General features: G+C 35.6%; 1 protein-coding gene across 1 annotated transcript; it reads left to right on the forward strand.

Moving 5' to 3' along the window:
• Positions 1-438: 438 nt before the first annotated feature.
• Positions 439-15,826, forward strand: LOC114875664 (ubiquitin carboxyl-terminal hydrolase 34). Its single transcript, XM_029186214.2, has 12 exons — positions 439-862; positions 1,343-1,439; positions 1,555-1,900; positions 1,976-2,273; positions 2,353-3,096; positions 3,169-9,154; positions 9,232-9,949; positions 10,011-10,201; positions 10,269-10,446; positions 10,525-10,691; positions 11,255-11,925; positions 11,997-15,826. Exons 1-12 carry the CDS (start codon positions 820-822, stop codon positions 12,827-12,829), a joined length of 10,272 nt encoding a protein of 3,423 aa, XP_029042047.1. The 5' UTR covers positions 439-819; the 3' UTR covers positions 12,830-15,826.
• The last annotated feature ends 55 nt before the right edge of the window (positions 15,827-15,881 follow it).

Consider the following 15,881-nt stretch of genomic DNA (forward strand, 5'->3'; position numbering starts at 1 on the left):
TTAAATAACATTAAGTATATCGTGAATACGAATTGATTATAAAGTTGATTCATATCTTATCAATCAAATATTGTAATAAAAATCTTAAAGGTTATAGCTACTTCATAAAACAAATATTAAGATTTATTTATCGTTTTATTTAATATTTAGTATTTGTTTGTTAAAATTAATTTCAATTATACGTATATGGTTTATACGTTTTATTCAACCTTTACAAAAATGTTTGAATTTATAATAAAACGAACAGTTTAAGGAACACAATTTATTATATGATAAACAGACCTACATGTATCATAAAATTATGTATATAGTTTGTAAACAAAGGTACTGAAGTTAAATACTTTGTAGCTGCATTTTTGTATTTATATGTCCTTTAATGTTTAGAATTTAAAACATGGAAATTTTAAATATCATTGTTTTAATAAAATATGGCGGCGATCAGCTGTCTTCTGTCATAATGACATTTATATTGATAATTAAGAGTCTGAATATTTGTAAAACTATTTGTGTAGAAGCGTTCGTAAATTACAATAATAATAAGAAATTGTTTTTAGTTTATTAAATTATGTTGTGTAGATACAATAGATTCTTAAAAAAAAGTGGATATGTATATGTATTGTTAATCATCTGAAGTAAGCAGCAAGTGAACGCAGCTGCGTAAAAAAAGCAATATGGTGACTAACGAATTAATCAACTGTTGAAGATAATCAAGAATACAAATGTTTAATAATATTACTAATTTTTTGAATGGACGGTGGTAAAGTTGAGTGATGAACTTAACGTGATTAAAAGCCTTTCAGAGGCTAAAGAGAGGGAACCATGTGCGATGTGTGTGTTGACTTTCACGACCTTCTACTCTCCTGTAAGCAAAATGTGTACAATACCTTTCATGTTAACCTATTATACTACGTTGCATGTTGCAAACTTTCATCGTTTGCGATGTCAAATGATAATTTAGCATATGCTATGTAAAAACAACTTATTCCAGAGAAAGCATCTAGTGTATATTTACATACAACTACTATTATCAGACTTGTTTTACAGCATTATATTGTATAACCTTGCTGTTTCTGTATGATTTTAAAGCTTGATAATTAATGCATGAATATGTATTTTGAGATTTAAATATGTGGCATAGTACATTGTATTAGTATACTACATTTTTAAAAGTCGTATTTAATAAAAAAATTGTACGACGTGTCAAAGTAGATATATTATTTAAGATAAATAAGAAAATGAAAAAAATAATTTGAAAACGTTTGTTTAAATAGACCTTATTTGTATCAGTAACCTTACTTTTGTTCATTTATTGTTTACTTTCTTATCTGTAATTTGAATTTAGATGATGACAGATCATCAAAGGAACAAGATGGCTTGACAATACTTTGTATTTCGGATATGGATACAACGCTACACTATGTTAATCAATGGGTACAAAGGTCTGCTTTCATTTGTATGTCTTATATGTAAAATAAACATATATGATAAAACATAGATATTTGGCATAGTCAATTCATTTTAATCTTAAAAGAACTTTTGTCATTACTTTTTTAGGCAGTGTATGTGCTGTTATCGAGAAATTAAAAACTTTGATCGGTTTATACGCCTAACTCAAAGTGTTGTATTATGTTCATTACAACAATTACAAATTATACAACAAAATGGACAGCAAACAAATGCTGGGAAAGTATTATCCAAAGATGAGAAAGAAGAAAAAGCAGATGAAGCTAAAACAGAAAATGCGGATTATAATGAAACAGAAACGCAAACACAGCAAAACTGGTCTCAACAGGACAGAGAAAAATTGTTTCATTTACTTTCAAAAATATTTTTATTAAATTTTCCTCTTTATATTGCAATGAAACATGGTGGTGCAATTAATCCACTAGCTCCAGTAAAAGTAACATCATATTTCATTATAAAAAGTGTCTTTATTTAATTACAGATGTATATATTACCTTTCATTTGTTTAAAGGACGAAGGAGGGTACTGTGAGCCTCATGATCCAGAAGTACCAGCTCCTTTAATTAGGGCAGTTTCTATTTTTTGCCATCAAGGTGGTTTCAATCTAATGTCTGCTTGTTTTGATATGGAAAATACATTACCTGTTAGTCTTGCGCACTCTATGGTTGCAGTGATTTGTAATTTAAAACTTTGGTTAAATTATGGTAGTGTTATTCAGCTTTTTATACCATTACGTAGTCGTGTTATGAAATATATGTGTCGTTTAGGAGATAAAGAATTACGCACACCGGCGGTTAGAACAATGGCAGGTAAATTTTAAGAAGAATAATATACTAATACCTCCATGATTATTTTCTATACTATAGATTAATAATTTTTTCAATTTAGATTTTATGTGGAGTGCTGTTAAAGACCCTATCGATGCTGTTTTACCAAGTTTCGATCGTGATGGATTGGACCTAGCATTTAAATATTTTACTAGTACAACATTAACTATGCGACTAGCCGGAATAGCTCAGATAAATGCTCATATCACTGCATTCAATGAACTTTGTAATAGTGAAACTGTCGCTGAAGTTGAACAAGTGGGTCATGCATTGGCCGCTTGGCTAACAGAAAATAATATAATAGCTCATATATTTGGACCAAATTTGCACGTAGAAGTTATTAAACAAAGTCACATTGTATTAAGTTTCTTAGCTATGGAAGGTAGAATCACTTGTTCAGATATGGATACTATGTGGCAAGCTGCACAATTGAAACACTGCGGACGACCTGTATATGATTTATTGGCACCCTTAGTCAAACATTTGGCTCCTACTCCAGTTTTACATTTGTACTCTTTATTAGGAAAATTAGAGCCAAAGGACCACACTGAACAAAGTTTATTTCTGGCATCTGCCTTGATCAAATTTATTTGGACAGCAGGTGGATCAGGTTATCCAAGAGGTTTATCTATAAAAAATCGTGACATTTTAAGAGGTACTAGTGGTATTGGTGGTAGTAGTACTAGTGATCCTAGTGGAATAGACGGAAGCAGCCCGGACGAAGATGAAGAAGAACCAAGTCCTGCGCCATCTGAAGGACCTTCACCGAGGAAACAAGCAAGACGTGATAGTAGTGATGGAGAAGGTATGCAATATATAAAAGTAACTTTTATTTTATTTTCAAATATATTTATAATAAAAATCTGAATGTTATTAGGTCCTTTTAAAACAAAAGGTATGGGTACAGCTGTTGTGCAAACAACGCTAAACGAAACAGAAGATTCTACAGTGGATAAGTCTGAATGCCTTCCTGAATCAATGAAAATTTCTACGTGTAGTATACAAGATATGAAAGAGAAACAGAGTGGTTCAGACGTAGAAGCTGACACAGAAAAATCCAATGCCGAAGAAACGGTCGCGGTTGAAAAAAGAAAGAGAAAAGTATTAAGGAAAAGAAAAAAGCCACAAAAGCGTTCATTAGCTACTGTAGATAAAACGTTGGAGGACATCGTTAATCAAGAAAGCGGTGTAAAAGCTAAAGATTTAATGTTGGATATGAAAAATAGAGCTGACGATGTTTTAAATAGTACTTTGGATACCGGTGGATTAGTTTCAATCGATGATCCGAAAGGTGTTGACGCTTTGGATCGCGCGAAGCAACAGGCGATGGCCTTGGATTCGAGTGACCAGCAAGTTCCAACAACGGCTGCAATCTTAAGAAGAGCTAATAAACACAAATATATGTCATTAGTTGGTCATAACGTAGATCGGGCTCCCGATTCTGCAGATACATCACACGATGAAGACGATAGCGACGTAGCTGGTGTACTAGCTGCAGCAGACGGGCCTGGTGCTGTTATATCTGAGCTAGCTGGTTTAGTACACGCCACTGGTCCGACATTTTTACCATCCGGTTTAGATGAAATGCTGTCGGACGAAGAAGCGTATTCTTATAGCAGTAGAATATCAAATAAAAGTGAGAAAAATATGGCAGACTTTGACGGTGAAGAGAGTGGTTGTGAAGAAGAACTAGCTCAATTAGCTGCGCGTCATTTAACAGCGATACAAATGCAAGCTTATCATCCCCATCATTCGCATCCAACAATGACCATCAGACGATCTGTTTGTCGTCCACCGCAAGTAAGAAGTATTCGGCAAACGGTAACACGAGTTAGTTCCCAATTCAACTTGGATACCGTTTGCAAACCTGGAAACACGTTATTATGGGATCTTTTGCAAGACGATAAAATCGGTCAGCTAGGTGAAGGTTTAGCATTAGAGGCTGAAAAAGCTTTGTGTAACCTTCTTTGTTTCAATGTTGATCGTTTGATACCTATGAAATTCATAGAAGGTTGTTTAGAAAATCTCGCTACCAATCGTTCCGTGGTTGTATCATTAAGATTATTACCTAAACTATTCGCCAGTTTCCAACAATTTGGTGCAATGGATGCGCATACGATAACGACGTGGGCAGATCGTGAACGTGGTATGATGAAGCACTTCTTTAATAATCTAAAAACGTACACTAACACAGGACCGAAAAATGGTTTATATTCTCATCAGACGGAAATTCAAGTTCGATTACAATTTTTATCCTCGATATTTTCACCTTTGGGTTCACCTGATTGCTTCCGCTTGAGTCTTGAACAAGTAGATATACTATGGCAGTGTTTATCACAAGATCCAACCTGTGCCGATGAACTGTTCAGTTGGTTACTAAGTCAAGCTAAATCAACGGAGCAACACGCTCTTGGAATGGATACGCTTAAACACTTATGTATGCGTAAATTACCAAGCTTGCCACCGGAAACTATCAGTATGACTGGTCTTAGTCTTTTTCAACAGTTGTGCAATTTGGCTCGTTTAGCAGCTGCGCATTTAGATAGACCATTGAGAGACGTAGATTCGGTTGGTATGGATTTCTTATGGAGAATCGCGTTAAAAGCTAAAAGTACAGACGTTAGTATGGCGGCTATACAGTATCTAAACGGATATTACATGTCTAGACAATTGACCCAGGAGGCTGAATTTGTTTCACAATGTATGACCCATCTCGCTGCGGCTAGTGCTGATCTAGAAACGAACGAGGAAGCTAGTTTACGTTGCATACAAAGAGCATTGTTATTACTAAGAACGCATTTGGAAGCATTTCGAAAACGATACGCGTATCATTTGCGTCGCTGGATACTGGAAGGTAGAGGCGCCGGTAGCCACGTAGCTATGAACACTTCGGAGAAGGGTCAACAATTGAGAATATTTGTACAACCAGCTGGAATTCCTGAGAAAACAAGCTTCACACTTTTTAGTACCGACTACGTTGCCGATTTGAGAGCCGAAGTAGCTAAATGGTGGGACGATACACAGAATAATCAAGAGAAATCATCGTCTACCACGAATTCAGGTCAAAATAACAGTTCAGTATTAGGATCTCTTTTAACCGACGGGCCGATCAGGATGATCACGCAAGGCCAAGAGTTAACTATTGATTTCGATGAGAAAACACTCCAAGAGATGGGCTTTAAGGATGGACAGCTAGTATTCATTTCTCCTGGCGCTAGTCGAGGCAATGGTACAGGTAGATGTAACAAACGAGACGTTGATTCACCGTCTCTTTTGCCACCACCTCCTCGAGAGTCTTTACCGACCTTGTTATTGTTACGACCACAGTATTTTGAGCAATTATTTACTCTAATGAGAACACTGAGCGCCATGAAAACTGTAGTGAAAGGTGGTCAAGAGATTCCTCATACAAAGGCTCAAGTACTTTCAAGGAGGGTTTGGGATACGTTAACATTGTTACCAACTAGTCCTACATTATTAAGAGGTTTTCAAAAACTAGGAGAAGCATCATTGCCGGAATTGTTAGATCCTGCTAGCCCGCAGAAGTTGATGTATTCTTTATACATAGTGGAATCTCTAAGTAGACGTAGCACGACCAGTCAGCCATCTATCGTGAACCCCGGTACAACTAGCAACGAGAACGAAGGGGACGCGGATGATAATCACGATGATAAAGAGAAAGATGTTGCTTGGTCTACGTTGTTCGTTCAGCACGGAGGTTTACGTCATCTGTTCGAGATCTTTATGTCTGGATGTTTGGAACAAGGCGACGGTAGCGAGTGGCAGCAGGACTGTCTCGCTAGTTTATTGAAACAGCTATGTTATTTGGGTGTCGTTAAAGAGGAGAAGAAGCGAAGTAAAGCGGACAAACTGCTCGTACCTAAGTTAAGCGAAGCTATGCTTTCAATGATGAACGTCGAAGCGGTTATGTCACGAATAACGAACATATTAAACGAAGCATCCTTGCCTAGAGATCCGAATCACTATAAAACAGGACTTTTTGGTAGATCTCAAGTTATTCACTATACTATGGCTTTGCTAGTTTGTTGGCTGCACAGCGATGAAACAGTCAGACAGTATCTATTCTCATCGCCAGAACCATTTGGAAAAACTTGGCTAAGGAGATTGGTATTAGAGGATCCTGAACCTGCTGTGAGAAGGGAAGTTTGTACAGCATTATATAGATTATGCTTAGGCACTACTGAATCCGAAGATGACAATTCTGACAGTTCTAGCTTGATCGTACCAATGTTGAACACGTTATTGGAACATCTTGTAATTGCAGAAGCGATGCAGCCTTCTCATAGGAAACCAGATTTACCATTACACCTACATCCAGTACTGGACGATGGAAAAGAACCGTACGGACCTGCTTGTAGAGATTATTTTTGGCTCGTTTGTCGTTTGGTTGATTCACTTCCAGAAGAAGCTATTAAGGAAGGTTCAGATGATTCTAATGTAACGATAGACCTCGAGGCATTAGCGATAAGAGTGATCGACTCTGTTTTGAACAGAGAACATCTCGAGACACGACATAATACAGTGGAGGACGACGGTCTGGTTGGTTTGTTGAATCTAACTTGTAACATCATGACGCATAACCCGCCCTGTAAGCAAGGAAAGATCGGACAGAACTTACTTCACGAGGTGTTTGATTTTCTATTCGCATTGCCGAATCCACGTTCGAAACACGTGCCGAAATGTAAGAGTCAAGTATCCAGATCGGCTGCTTTTGATCTCTTAGTCGAACTTGTCAAATCAGCACCCGACAATTACAAGATACTTCATGAAAAATTACTGGCTCAACATAAGCCCGGTCCTCATTCTCCGTATCCATGGGATTATTGGCCACACGAGGATGGTCGTTCCGACTGTGGATACGTGGGATTGACAAATTTAGGCGCCACTTGTTACATGGCCAGCTGTATGCAACATTTGTACATGATGCCGCAGGCACGTGTTTCGATATTGGGAGCTGATTGTAATCGAGCGAACAAGCATCAGCTGACGTTAAGAGAACTCCAGAGAATGTTCGCGTATCTTTTAGAGTCCGAAAGGAAAGCGTACAATCCTCGAAGCTTCTGTCGCGTGTACACTATGAATCACGAGCCTCTTAATACCGGGGAACAGAAAGATATGGCTGAATTTTTTATAGATCTTGTGTCTAAATTAGAAGAGATGACGTCGGATTTGAAAAATTTGGTGAAGACGTTATTCTGCGGTGTGATATCCAATAATGTTGTGTCATTAGATTGCGAACATGTAAGTAGAACGCTGGAAGAATTTTATACCGTTCGTTGTCAGGTAGCTGACATGAGAAATCTTTATGAAAGTTTAGACGAAGTTACGGTTAAAGATACATTGGAAGGAGACAATATGTACACGTGTTCGCAGTGTGGGAAAAAAGCAAGAGCAGAAAAGAGGGCGTGTTTCAAAAAATTACCCCATATACTGTGCTTCAATACAATGAGATACACATTTAACATGGGAACTATGTTAAAAGAGAAAGTCAATACTCATTTTAGTTTTCCATTAAGGTTAGACATGTCTGGATACGTTGAGAAAAAGCTTATGCCTCAACATTATCAGGAAGAGAAGAAAGCATCTGAAAAGAAAAAATCTGAAGGTGATTGTCAAGGATTAAATAATGACGATGATGAAGGAGAGATGGAACATTACCAGTATGATTTAATTGGTGTAACAGTTCATACTGGCACTGCGGATGGTGGGCACTACTATAGTTTTATTAGAGACCGTACATCTCCTAACAAAGATAAATGGTTTTTATTCAACGATGCTGAAGTTAAACCGTTTGATCCGAATCAAATAGCAGCTGAATGTTTTGGCGGAGAAATGACGAGTAAAACATACGACTCTGTTACGGATAAATTCATGGATTTTAGTTTTGAAAAAACTAATTCTGCGTATATGCTTTTCTATGAATGGTGTGCTGATCTTGGTGATCAGGCAAAGGAAGAAGAGGCTACTGTCTCTAGCCCTAATGGACGGCAATGTTCTTCGTTAGTTTACAAAAATACTAATAAACTACCACCTTTGGAATTGAATAAAGAATTAGAAGATTGGATATGGCAGGACAATATGCACTTTTTACAAGACAAAAACATATTCGAACATACATACTTTACATTTATGTGGCAAATATGCGGTTACATACCCCAGACATTGTTATCTGTACAGCCTGATATCACAGAAATGTCAGCAGACCTTTCAACATCGTTTTTTATGGAAACCTTTATCCACGCTAAAGAGAAACCAACTATGGTACAGTGGGTAGAATTATTAACAAAACAGTTTAACGGTTCAGCTGGTGCGTGTGCTAGATTCCTTGAAAGGATGGCTGGAGATTCGTGGTGGCCAATTCAAATTCTAGTCAAGTGCCCTAATCAAATGGTAAGACAAATGTTCCAAAGGCTATGCATTCATGTGATACAACGATTGCGCGCTACTCAAGCACCTTTATATCTTCTTTGCGATGAAGAAAACGACATAAACACTGTCGGTACACGGTCATGCGTTACGAGATTCGTGAGAATGCTTTTGTCCCTGATGGAACATGCGAAACAACATTTAAAACACCTTACTGAATATTTCAGTTTTTTATATGAATTTAGCAAAATGGGCGAGGAGGAAACATTATTTCTAATAAGAGTACAAGCCATATCGACTATGGTAAACTTTTATCTTGGTCATAAGACACACGAATTTGTTGATGCGGTTAGCGAAGAGGAAGAGGAAGAGGAAATAGTTGCTGTGCCAACAGAAAAGTTGAGACCTGCCTCTCTAGACAAAATGATTACTTTGATAGCAACTTTAGTTGAACGTAGCAGAGGACCCGATCACAGGTAATAATTTAAATTATCATCATTTTATCTAACATAAAAATATCTGTATAACGTATTTTTTTTTTTTAATATTTCAGACTGGCACTATCGCCGGCAGATCTCAGTGCCGTAGCAGGTGGTAAAGGATTTCCTTTTTTGTATCAACAAACCCGAGATGTCATTAATCTCAATCAGACACGAAATTTAATACAATCTTTATGTCGTTGGAATGATAGATTAGCAATACATATTATAACAATGATATTTCAAGCTATAACAAAGCATACCGACGTATGTCAACCATTCTTTAAACTGTTGACATTGTTAACCGAGAGTTCAGGACCAAGTGGATTACCTTGTATGACTCAATTAATTTTGGGCAGAGTATGGGAGGCAGCTAGAGTTGCTCCACACGGTGCGCTAGAATGGCTAGCTTTAGCTGTAACAAGAAGCAAGCTTGCCCATGCTTGGGTGTTACAAGGATTGGACACTTGGTTGCAACATTTTTTGTTGGAACATTCGAATCAAAGAGTTCGTTCTGCGGCTGCCTTTCTTCTCGTATCGCTTGTTCCATCGACTCATTTTAGACAGGGTTATCGCAGTGCTCATAGATTAGGTTTAGGATGTAATACATCTAGAGAACTCCAACTGTCATCGGAAGCAACATTGATTTTGCATCAAATATACACGGCGCTTTTAAGATTATTGCAACCTGCCAGGCATTATATTGATATACAGACTCACGGTACAATGAAACTCACTGCCTACTTTGCATTGCTCACTTATTGCGTTGTGTCTAAAACGGAAAAATTAATGGTAAGCGTAACGTTATATTATTACATTGTTATCGCATCGTTATAATGGAATTTATTTACAGTTTGGACAGTATTTAAATGATTTGTGGACACTCTTTCATCCAAAACTTTCTGAGCCTAGCATTCCAGTGCATCATAATAAACAAGCTGTACTGCTGTTTTGGTACCATGTTTGTTCTGATTGTCCAGAAAATGTTGCTCTCATACTTCATAATCCGCACATAACTAAAAATATTGCATTTAACTATATATTGTAAGTGAAATCTTCTTTATGTACCTCTAAGCAATCTTTTTTTTTTCAAATCATGTTCATTTTTTAGAGCTGATCACGAGGACCAGGATGTAGTATTATTTAATAGAGTAATGTTACCCGCTTATTACGGCTTATTACGGCTTTGTTGTCAACAGTCGCGTACATTTACAAGACAGTTAGCTGCACATCAAAATATTCAATGGGCATTCAAAAACATAACACCTCATCCTACTCAATATTCGACCGTAAGACTTAAATTTATTTATTGTTTATTTTTTGCTGCTGTAAAAGTTTATATACGAGGAAATATTTCTTTGTTACAGGCGGTAGATGAATTATTTAAATTGATGCAATTACTAGTTGCAAGACATCCAGATCAAACAGAACAAGAAGAAGCTGAAATTGCATCGTTCAGAAGGGGAACATTATCGTCGTACTTACAAGGACTAGACGGGAGATCCTGTTGGGCTACACTTATTTCTGCATTTCGGTATAACGACATTTCTTTACATTTTATTACTGTCCACCGATGACGAGAAGTCTCGCGGGGTGACACGGGGGGAAGAGAGATACCATGCACTAGTGATGTGCGGTCCGACTAATGTGTCGGGTCGGTTCGGAAAACATCGGGCGGGCTCGGGCGGGCCCGACTATTTCGGGTTCGGTCGGGTACACCCGGGCAGATTCGGACGAGCTTTCAAATTATCTTATTCCAAAATTCCATATAAAACAGATTTTGCACATGCTTATTGCAAGTATTAACAAGTACTTACATGAAAGTTGGGTCGCGGGCCGCGGGAGCTCGATCCGGATCTGCCCGACTGTACCCGACCTGATGCGAAATAGTCGGGCTACGACTACGCTCGAGCCAGTAATATCGACTGACCCCCGAATTTTATACGAGCCTATTTAGTAGATGCGATGACCAGTCATACATCACAATGGGACATCACAACGAAGTTACATTCTCATGGGAGTTCTTGTGATCGGTGAACAATACATTATTTAGCCACAAGCACATATACATTTATTTATATATCAATATTTTTATAGCATTCTAATCGAATCAGACGATGATCGTCTCTACGTTGTATATAACGGAGGATTAAGTATGGCTTTGGAAGCATTTCATATGTTGCACATCATGTATCACGAAGCAACAGCATGTCACGTTGCTGGAGACTTAGCTGAATTAATTGCCATAATTGTGGAACTGGTACGATGTATCAGAACCGCGAGGGATGGGCCGGATGCAAGAAACATATTGGCGAATTGCAAAGAATGGCCGGATATTCTACGAAAATTAGCAACGTTATTGAACACGTATAATCCTCCGGATATGCGAAATCTTGCTATAGATCTTTTAAAAGAACTCGTCATGCTTGTTCCCGCTGAAGCGATATTAATTTTGGCACCGTTGCTCTCACACTGCCATGCAGCACTTCAAGAGTCTCATGCCGCTGTTCCGCCTGGTCCGTATCTTCCACGAAGATCTACTCCTCCAGGAAAAATGCCTACTCGACCAGCTAGACCGATGGTTCAAATGGCAGTGCCGCATTCTCAGTTAGAAGCGTCTAAAGGAGTAGATCCAGAATATGATAACGCTTTGCTTGAATTTTATTTACCATATCATGAACTAATTGATGTAATGTGCAGATTGGCAATCAATAATGATTGTATGACTGATACATTAGTTAATTTGAGTGCTATGTTAGGATTTGAAGGTAAACATAATTTATTACTTAAAAATTATTAAAAAGTGACAATACTTTATGACAATATCATTTAATTCCAGGTGTTCCATTGCACTTAGCTTTGTTCCCTAGATTATGGTTAGATGTTCATGCTGCTACACATATAGACAGAAAACATATTGCATCCCTTCTTTGTTCTTCCTACACAGTGGATTACGTAGATGCTGTGTTACTAGACGAGAGATCTTCGTTAGGGATACCAGCGATTCATGCTTTTTTCAAGACTTTCTTTCCTAAACTTGCTAATCACGTATTAACTGAACAAACTTGTTTACTTATCGATAACTTAGTTAGTTCTATGGTGGCAATGGTGGAAGCGGTAGATATTCAAGCGTCTGCGCACCGGTTAACCGGAGATTTGAGAGCTTTGGCTCTTATCTATAGCAGTAGTACAAGACTGAAACCGCCGAGTAGTTTGTTACCAGCTTTAGAAACGTTACTATCTCGAACGAAGGCCATTAAAGTGAAAGATTCTAGCCAACAGGAAGTAGAAGCCCCAACGAAGAAACGTAAATTTAATGTTAACGAGGATAGCGAGACGAGTGATAAAGAACTACATCTACCGATAAAGGAACTTAACGAACAAAAAAATGTATCCGACATAAACGTTGAGAAAAAAGATAAAACAGAAACAAATGATATGACTTCGTCTGATTCTGGAGATGATAAAACCATATCAAGAAATACTATTCAACCTGAAAATATTCCTACCAGTATCACCACGATATCCTCGAGTTTAATTGATACTGTGACAAGTAACAATTGTACGAATCAATTACGATGTTCGTTAACTAACGTTTCCTGGTTCGAAATGTTGGAAAAGACTATTAACGATTTGCAAACTATTGTGCAATTACAAACGAAAAGTAACTAATTCTGTACGTGTTTTTTTAATGGTGCTCTGATCATAGAAGCACATAATACAGGACTAAGTTTACGTGTAATTGTGTGGTTCTCTAAGATAACAGGACGGAAAGATTCAGTTATATACATTCAAGATTTAGATGGACAAATTTTAGTGCGTTTGTGTTCTATAGAAAAAAAAATTAAAAAAAAGGGATGCATATATTACCATGTATGTATCAAATGCAATTTATTTTCCAAATGTAGGTAAATAAGATAGTTTTACTCAGTTAAGTTATATTAACACATAAAAAAAAAGAAATAATCAATTGGAATTTTCATTTTACATAATAAATGTTCGTTGGTGCTGTGAGGTCACCTATCTCCAGGCAACATTTGTGTACATTATAATATGTACAGTAATATAAGCCGCCCAGTATTCTGTAACAGGAATTGTGAAATGCCTTGAGATAGTTTAAGAGATACAGAATCGTGAAAACTTTCTTGGAGCTATAATTATGTTTCTATACTTATTTCAATTTATAGGGGTACCACCATAAGATTCTTTCAGCCTTTCATAAAAGATAATAGTATGTTTTTTTGGATCAGCTTTTAAACTATGTATGTTTAAATATTATTTACGTATTGATCTACAAATTTCATTAATTTATCATTGTAATATACTCTTCATCATATTTTAAACGTTTTCAAATAATTAATCATGTAAGTTGTATATGAGTGCTTTTTATCATAGATTGTTGCACTTCTATCCAATAATTTCCAATATAATTTAGGTGTAAAATTATATACCGATGCATTCTCTTATATTTCTTGTATACTTAAATAGAAAATATTAATTTTTCTTCTAAGTGAATCGTATTAACAATTTCGATAGATTTCTTTTCAATATCGTAAATGTATTTTGTTATGCCTTATCTTTTTTTCTGAAATTGTACCTCGTATATTTTTCGTGAATTACAAGAAATCTAAGAAATTAAAATAAAATTTTTATTTATAAATACTACCAACAAAAAGCGATGCCGTTAGTAAAATTGGTAAATTGCTCTCTTTCTTGGTAAAATAGTAACCGATACAAGTATCTCACATCACAAATGAACAGTTGTGAAATTTCAGAAAAAAAAAAATCTCGTCTTTATGCAACATTTAATGAACAAAATTGAAAACATACCTGTATAAATTTGTTACGTATGCGTTTGATTTATGTGTACTGCTTTATTGTATTTATTATTATTGCATAGTAACCGTGCGCTATTAAAGAAAGGAAAATACATATATACAAATATATGTATATATATATTATTTTTTTTTTGTTTTACTAACTCGTTTCGTAAACAAAGTGCTTTGCCGTCATTTATCAAACAGTTTTAAACTCTTACATGTAAGAAGAAAAATCAGTATGATTAAAATTTCATTTGTGATTCATTTAATGATTTTTTTTTTTTAATTAAAGAAAAAACACAAACGCGGGCTAGAATTTCTTGATCAGCCAAGCTGCTCAGTAAAATAATGTTTCTAGCAATAAACCACAGGTGTTTCAAGAAATATATTTCGTTATTGAATTCATGTATTTCATTTATAATATCTTTAAAAATATTGTACTGTGATTAGTCAGTGAAATAAGTTTCTTGAAATAATTCTCTCTTTAATATTCGAAATACTGTTTTACCCAGCCCTCTAACTTAGTACATCGTTCAAATACAAAATCGTAATTGTATACGCTTAATACCTGCGTATATGCACCCTTATAAAATTAGAGACATGTTTTCGTCGTAATTGAGCTTATTGTCAGACAATGGCACTAAAGTATAACTCGTCCACTTTAAAAGTTCAGGAATCATTACGTATGTTTTAAATTTTTGATGATCTGATTGTAACGAATTAATGAATGACTGACAAGCGAATGTTCAAAGTAAAATTATATGGTGTTCTTGTGCGAGCTATCCGTTTCCTCATCTTAACGTTATACTTAATTAACTAATTACCATATGTCTCAGAGAAGATTTTAGCTACTTACGAAATATTCGTTTAAAGAGGAACAGGTTAATGAATTAAATGTGACAGGAAATTTATAGTAGAAATATGTGACAATTTTTCAGAGCATTGTAAGATAAACTATAGATTTTAAAAAACTATTGTCGATGGCTACATTATAATCGTTAATTAACTTTCGGAACATGAATTTGATAACTATTAAAAGAAATGAAATAGTCATTGCAAGTGTGTTAATGTTATCCATTAAGAAGTTCGTTTTCTTAATGTATATTAACATCATTTGTTAACGAATGTTAAACAAAAATAAGGTGACATGCTTAGTTTTACAGAAAGCTAAACGAGTACCCGGTGCGGTATGATTAATAACGTGTAATATTTCAAATTGTATTTCTAATATTTGATGTATGTATTTGTGATGAAAATACTGTGATTAGTGATAGATCTATTCGCTGGTTTGCAACAAATACAAATAATGACAAGCGTACTGTACACGCACACATATTATAATGAATTTTCCACCAAATCAAATATTTTTAACTTTTTCGTGTCAAATAATCTATTGAGTTCAATGAAATCGTAAGTATAATATGGTAACCAACAAGTTGAAAATAAGTAGAAAAAGAAAGAATAAGGAATGTAAGAATGTAAGACTACACGCGAGAAAAGCATTTACAATTATTTTTAATTATTAAAAATGACGAATGCCTTTGTCTTATGAAACGTGTTTCAATAATCATGATATTTATAAACAAAAAAACAAAATATACGTGATAGGGCGCTTGTGCTTTCGAATAATTAAATTCGGAGCTGATTAAGACTGTATAAAACAAAAAAAACAAAAAAATAAATATTTCGAGCGTCCTATATTACTTTTATCACTTTATTAATTTCTGAAAATATCGAAACTTCTTCGCCAGATTTGTATCTCCAGCATGTGTTTATGTTTATGTATTCATTTGTATACTTAAGGTGTATAGATTTTGATCAAAGATAAATAAACTCTTTTCATTTTAAATTTTGAGTACTACTTTTGCATTAAATTATAAACATTTGATGTATTTAATGCAATT

This window comes from Osmia bicornis, chromosome 15 (assembly GCF_907164935.1).
Source record: "Osmia bicornis bicornis chromosome 15, iOsmBic2.1, whole genome shotgun sequence".
In the NCBI taxonomy this organism is placed as follows: Eukaryota; Metazoa; Arthropoda; class Insecta; order Hymenoptera; family Megachilidae; genus Osmia; species Osmia bicornis.

Excerpts from the sequence above, each read along its gene's own strand:
- LOC114875664 (XM_029186214.2), top strand. The coding sequence starts at position 820 with ATGTGCGATGTGTGTGTTGACTTTCACGACCTTCTACTCTCCT. Across the intron at positions 1,440-1,554 it reads GTTAATCAATGGGTACAAAG|GCAGTGTATGTGCTGTTATC; the intron begins GTCTGCTTTCAT and ends TTACTTTTTTAG. Across the intron at positions 2,274-2,352 it reads GGCGGTTAGAACAATGGCAG|ATTTTATGTGGAGTGCTGTT; the intron begins GTAAATTTTAAG and ends TTTTCAATTTAG.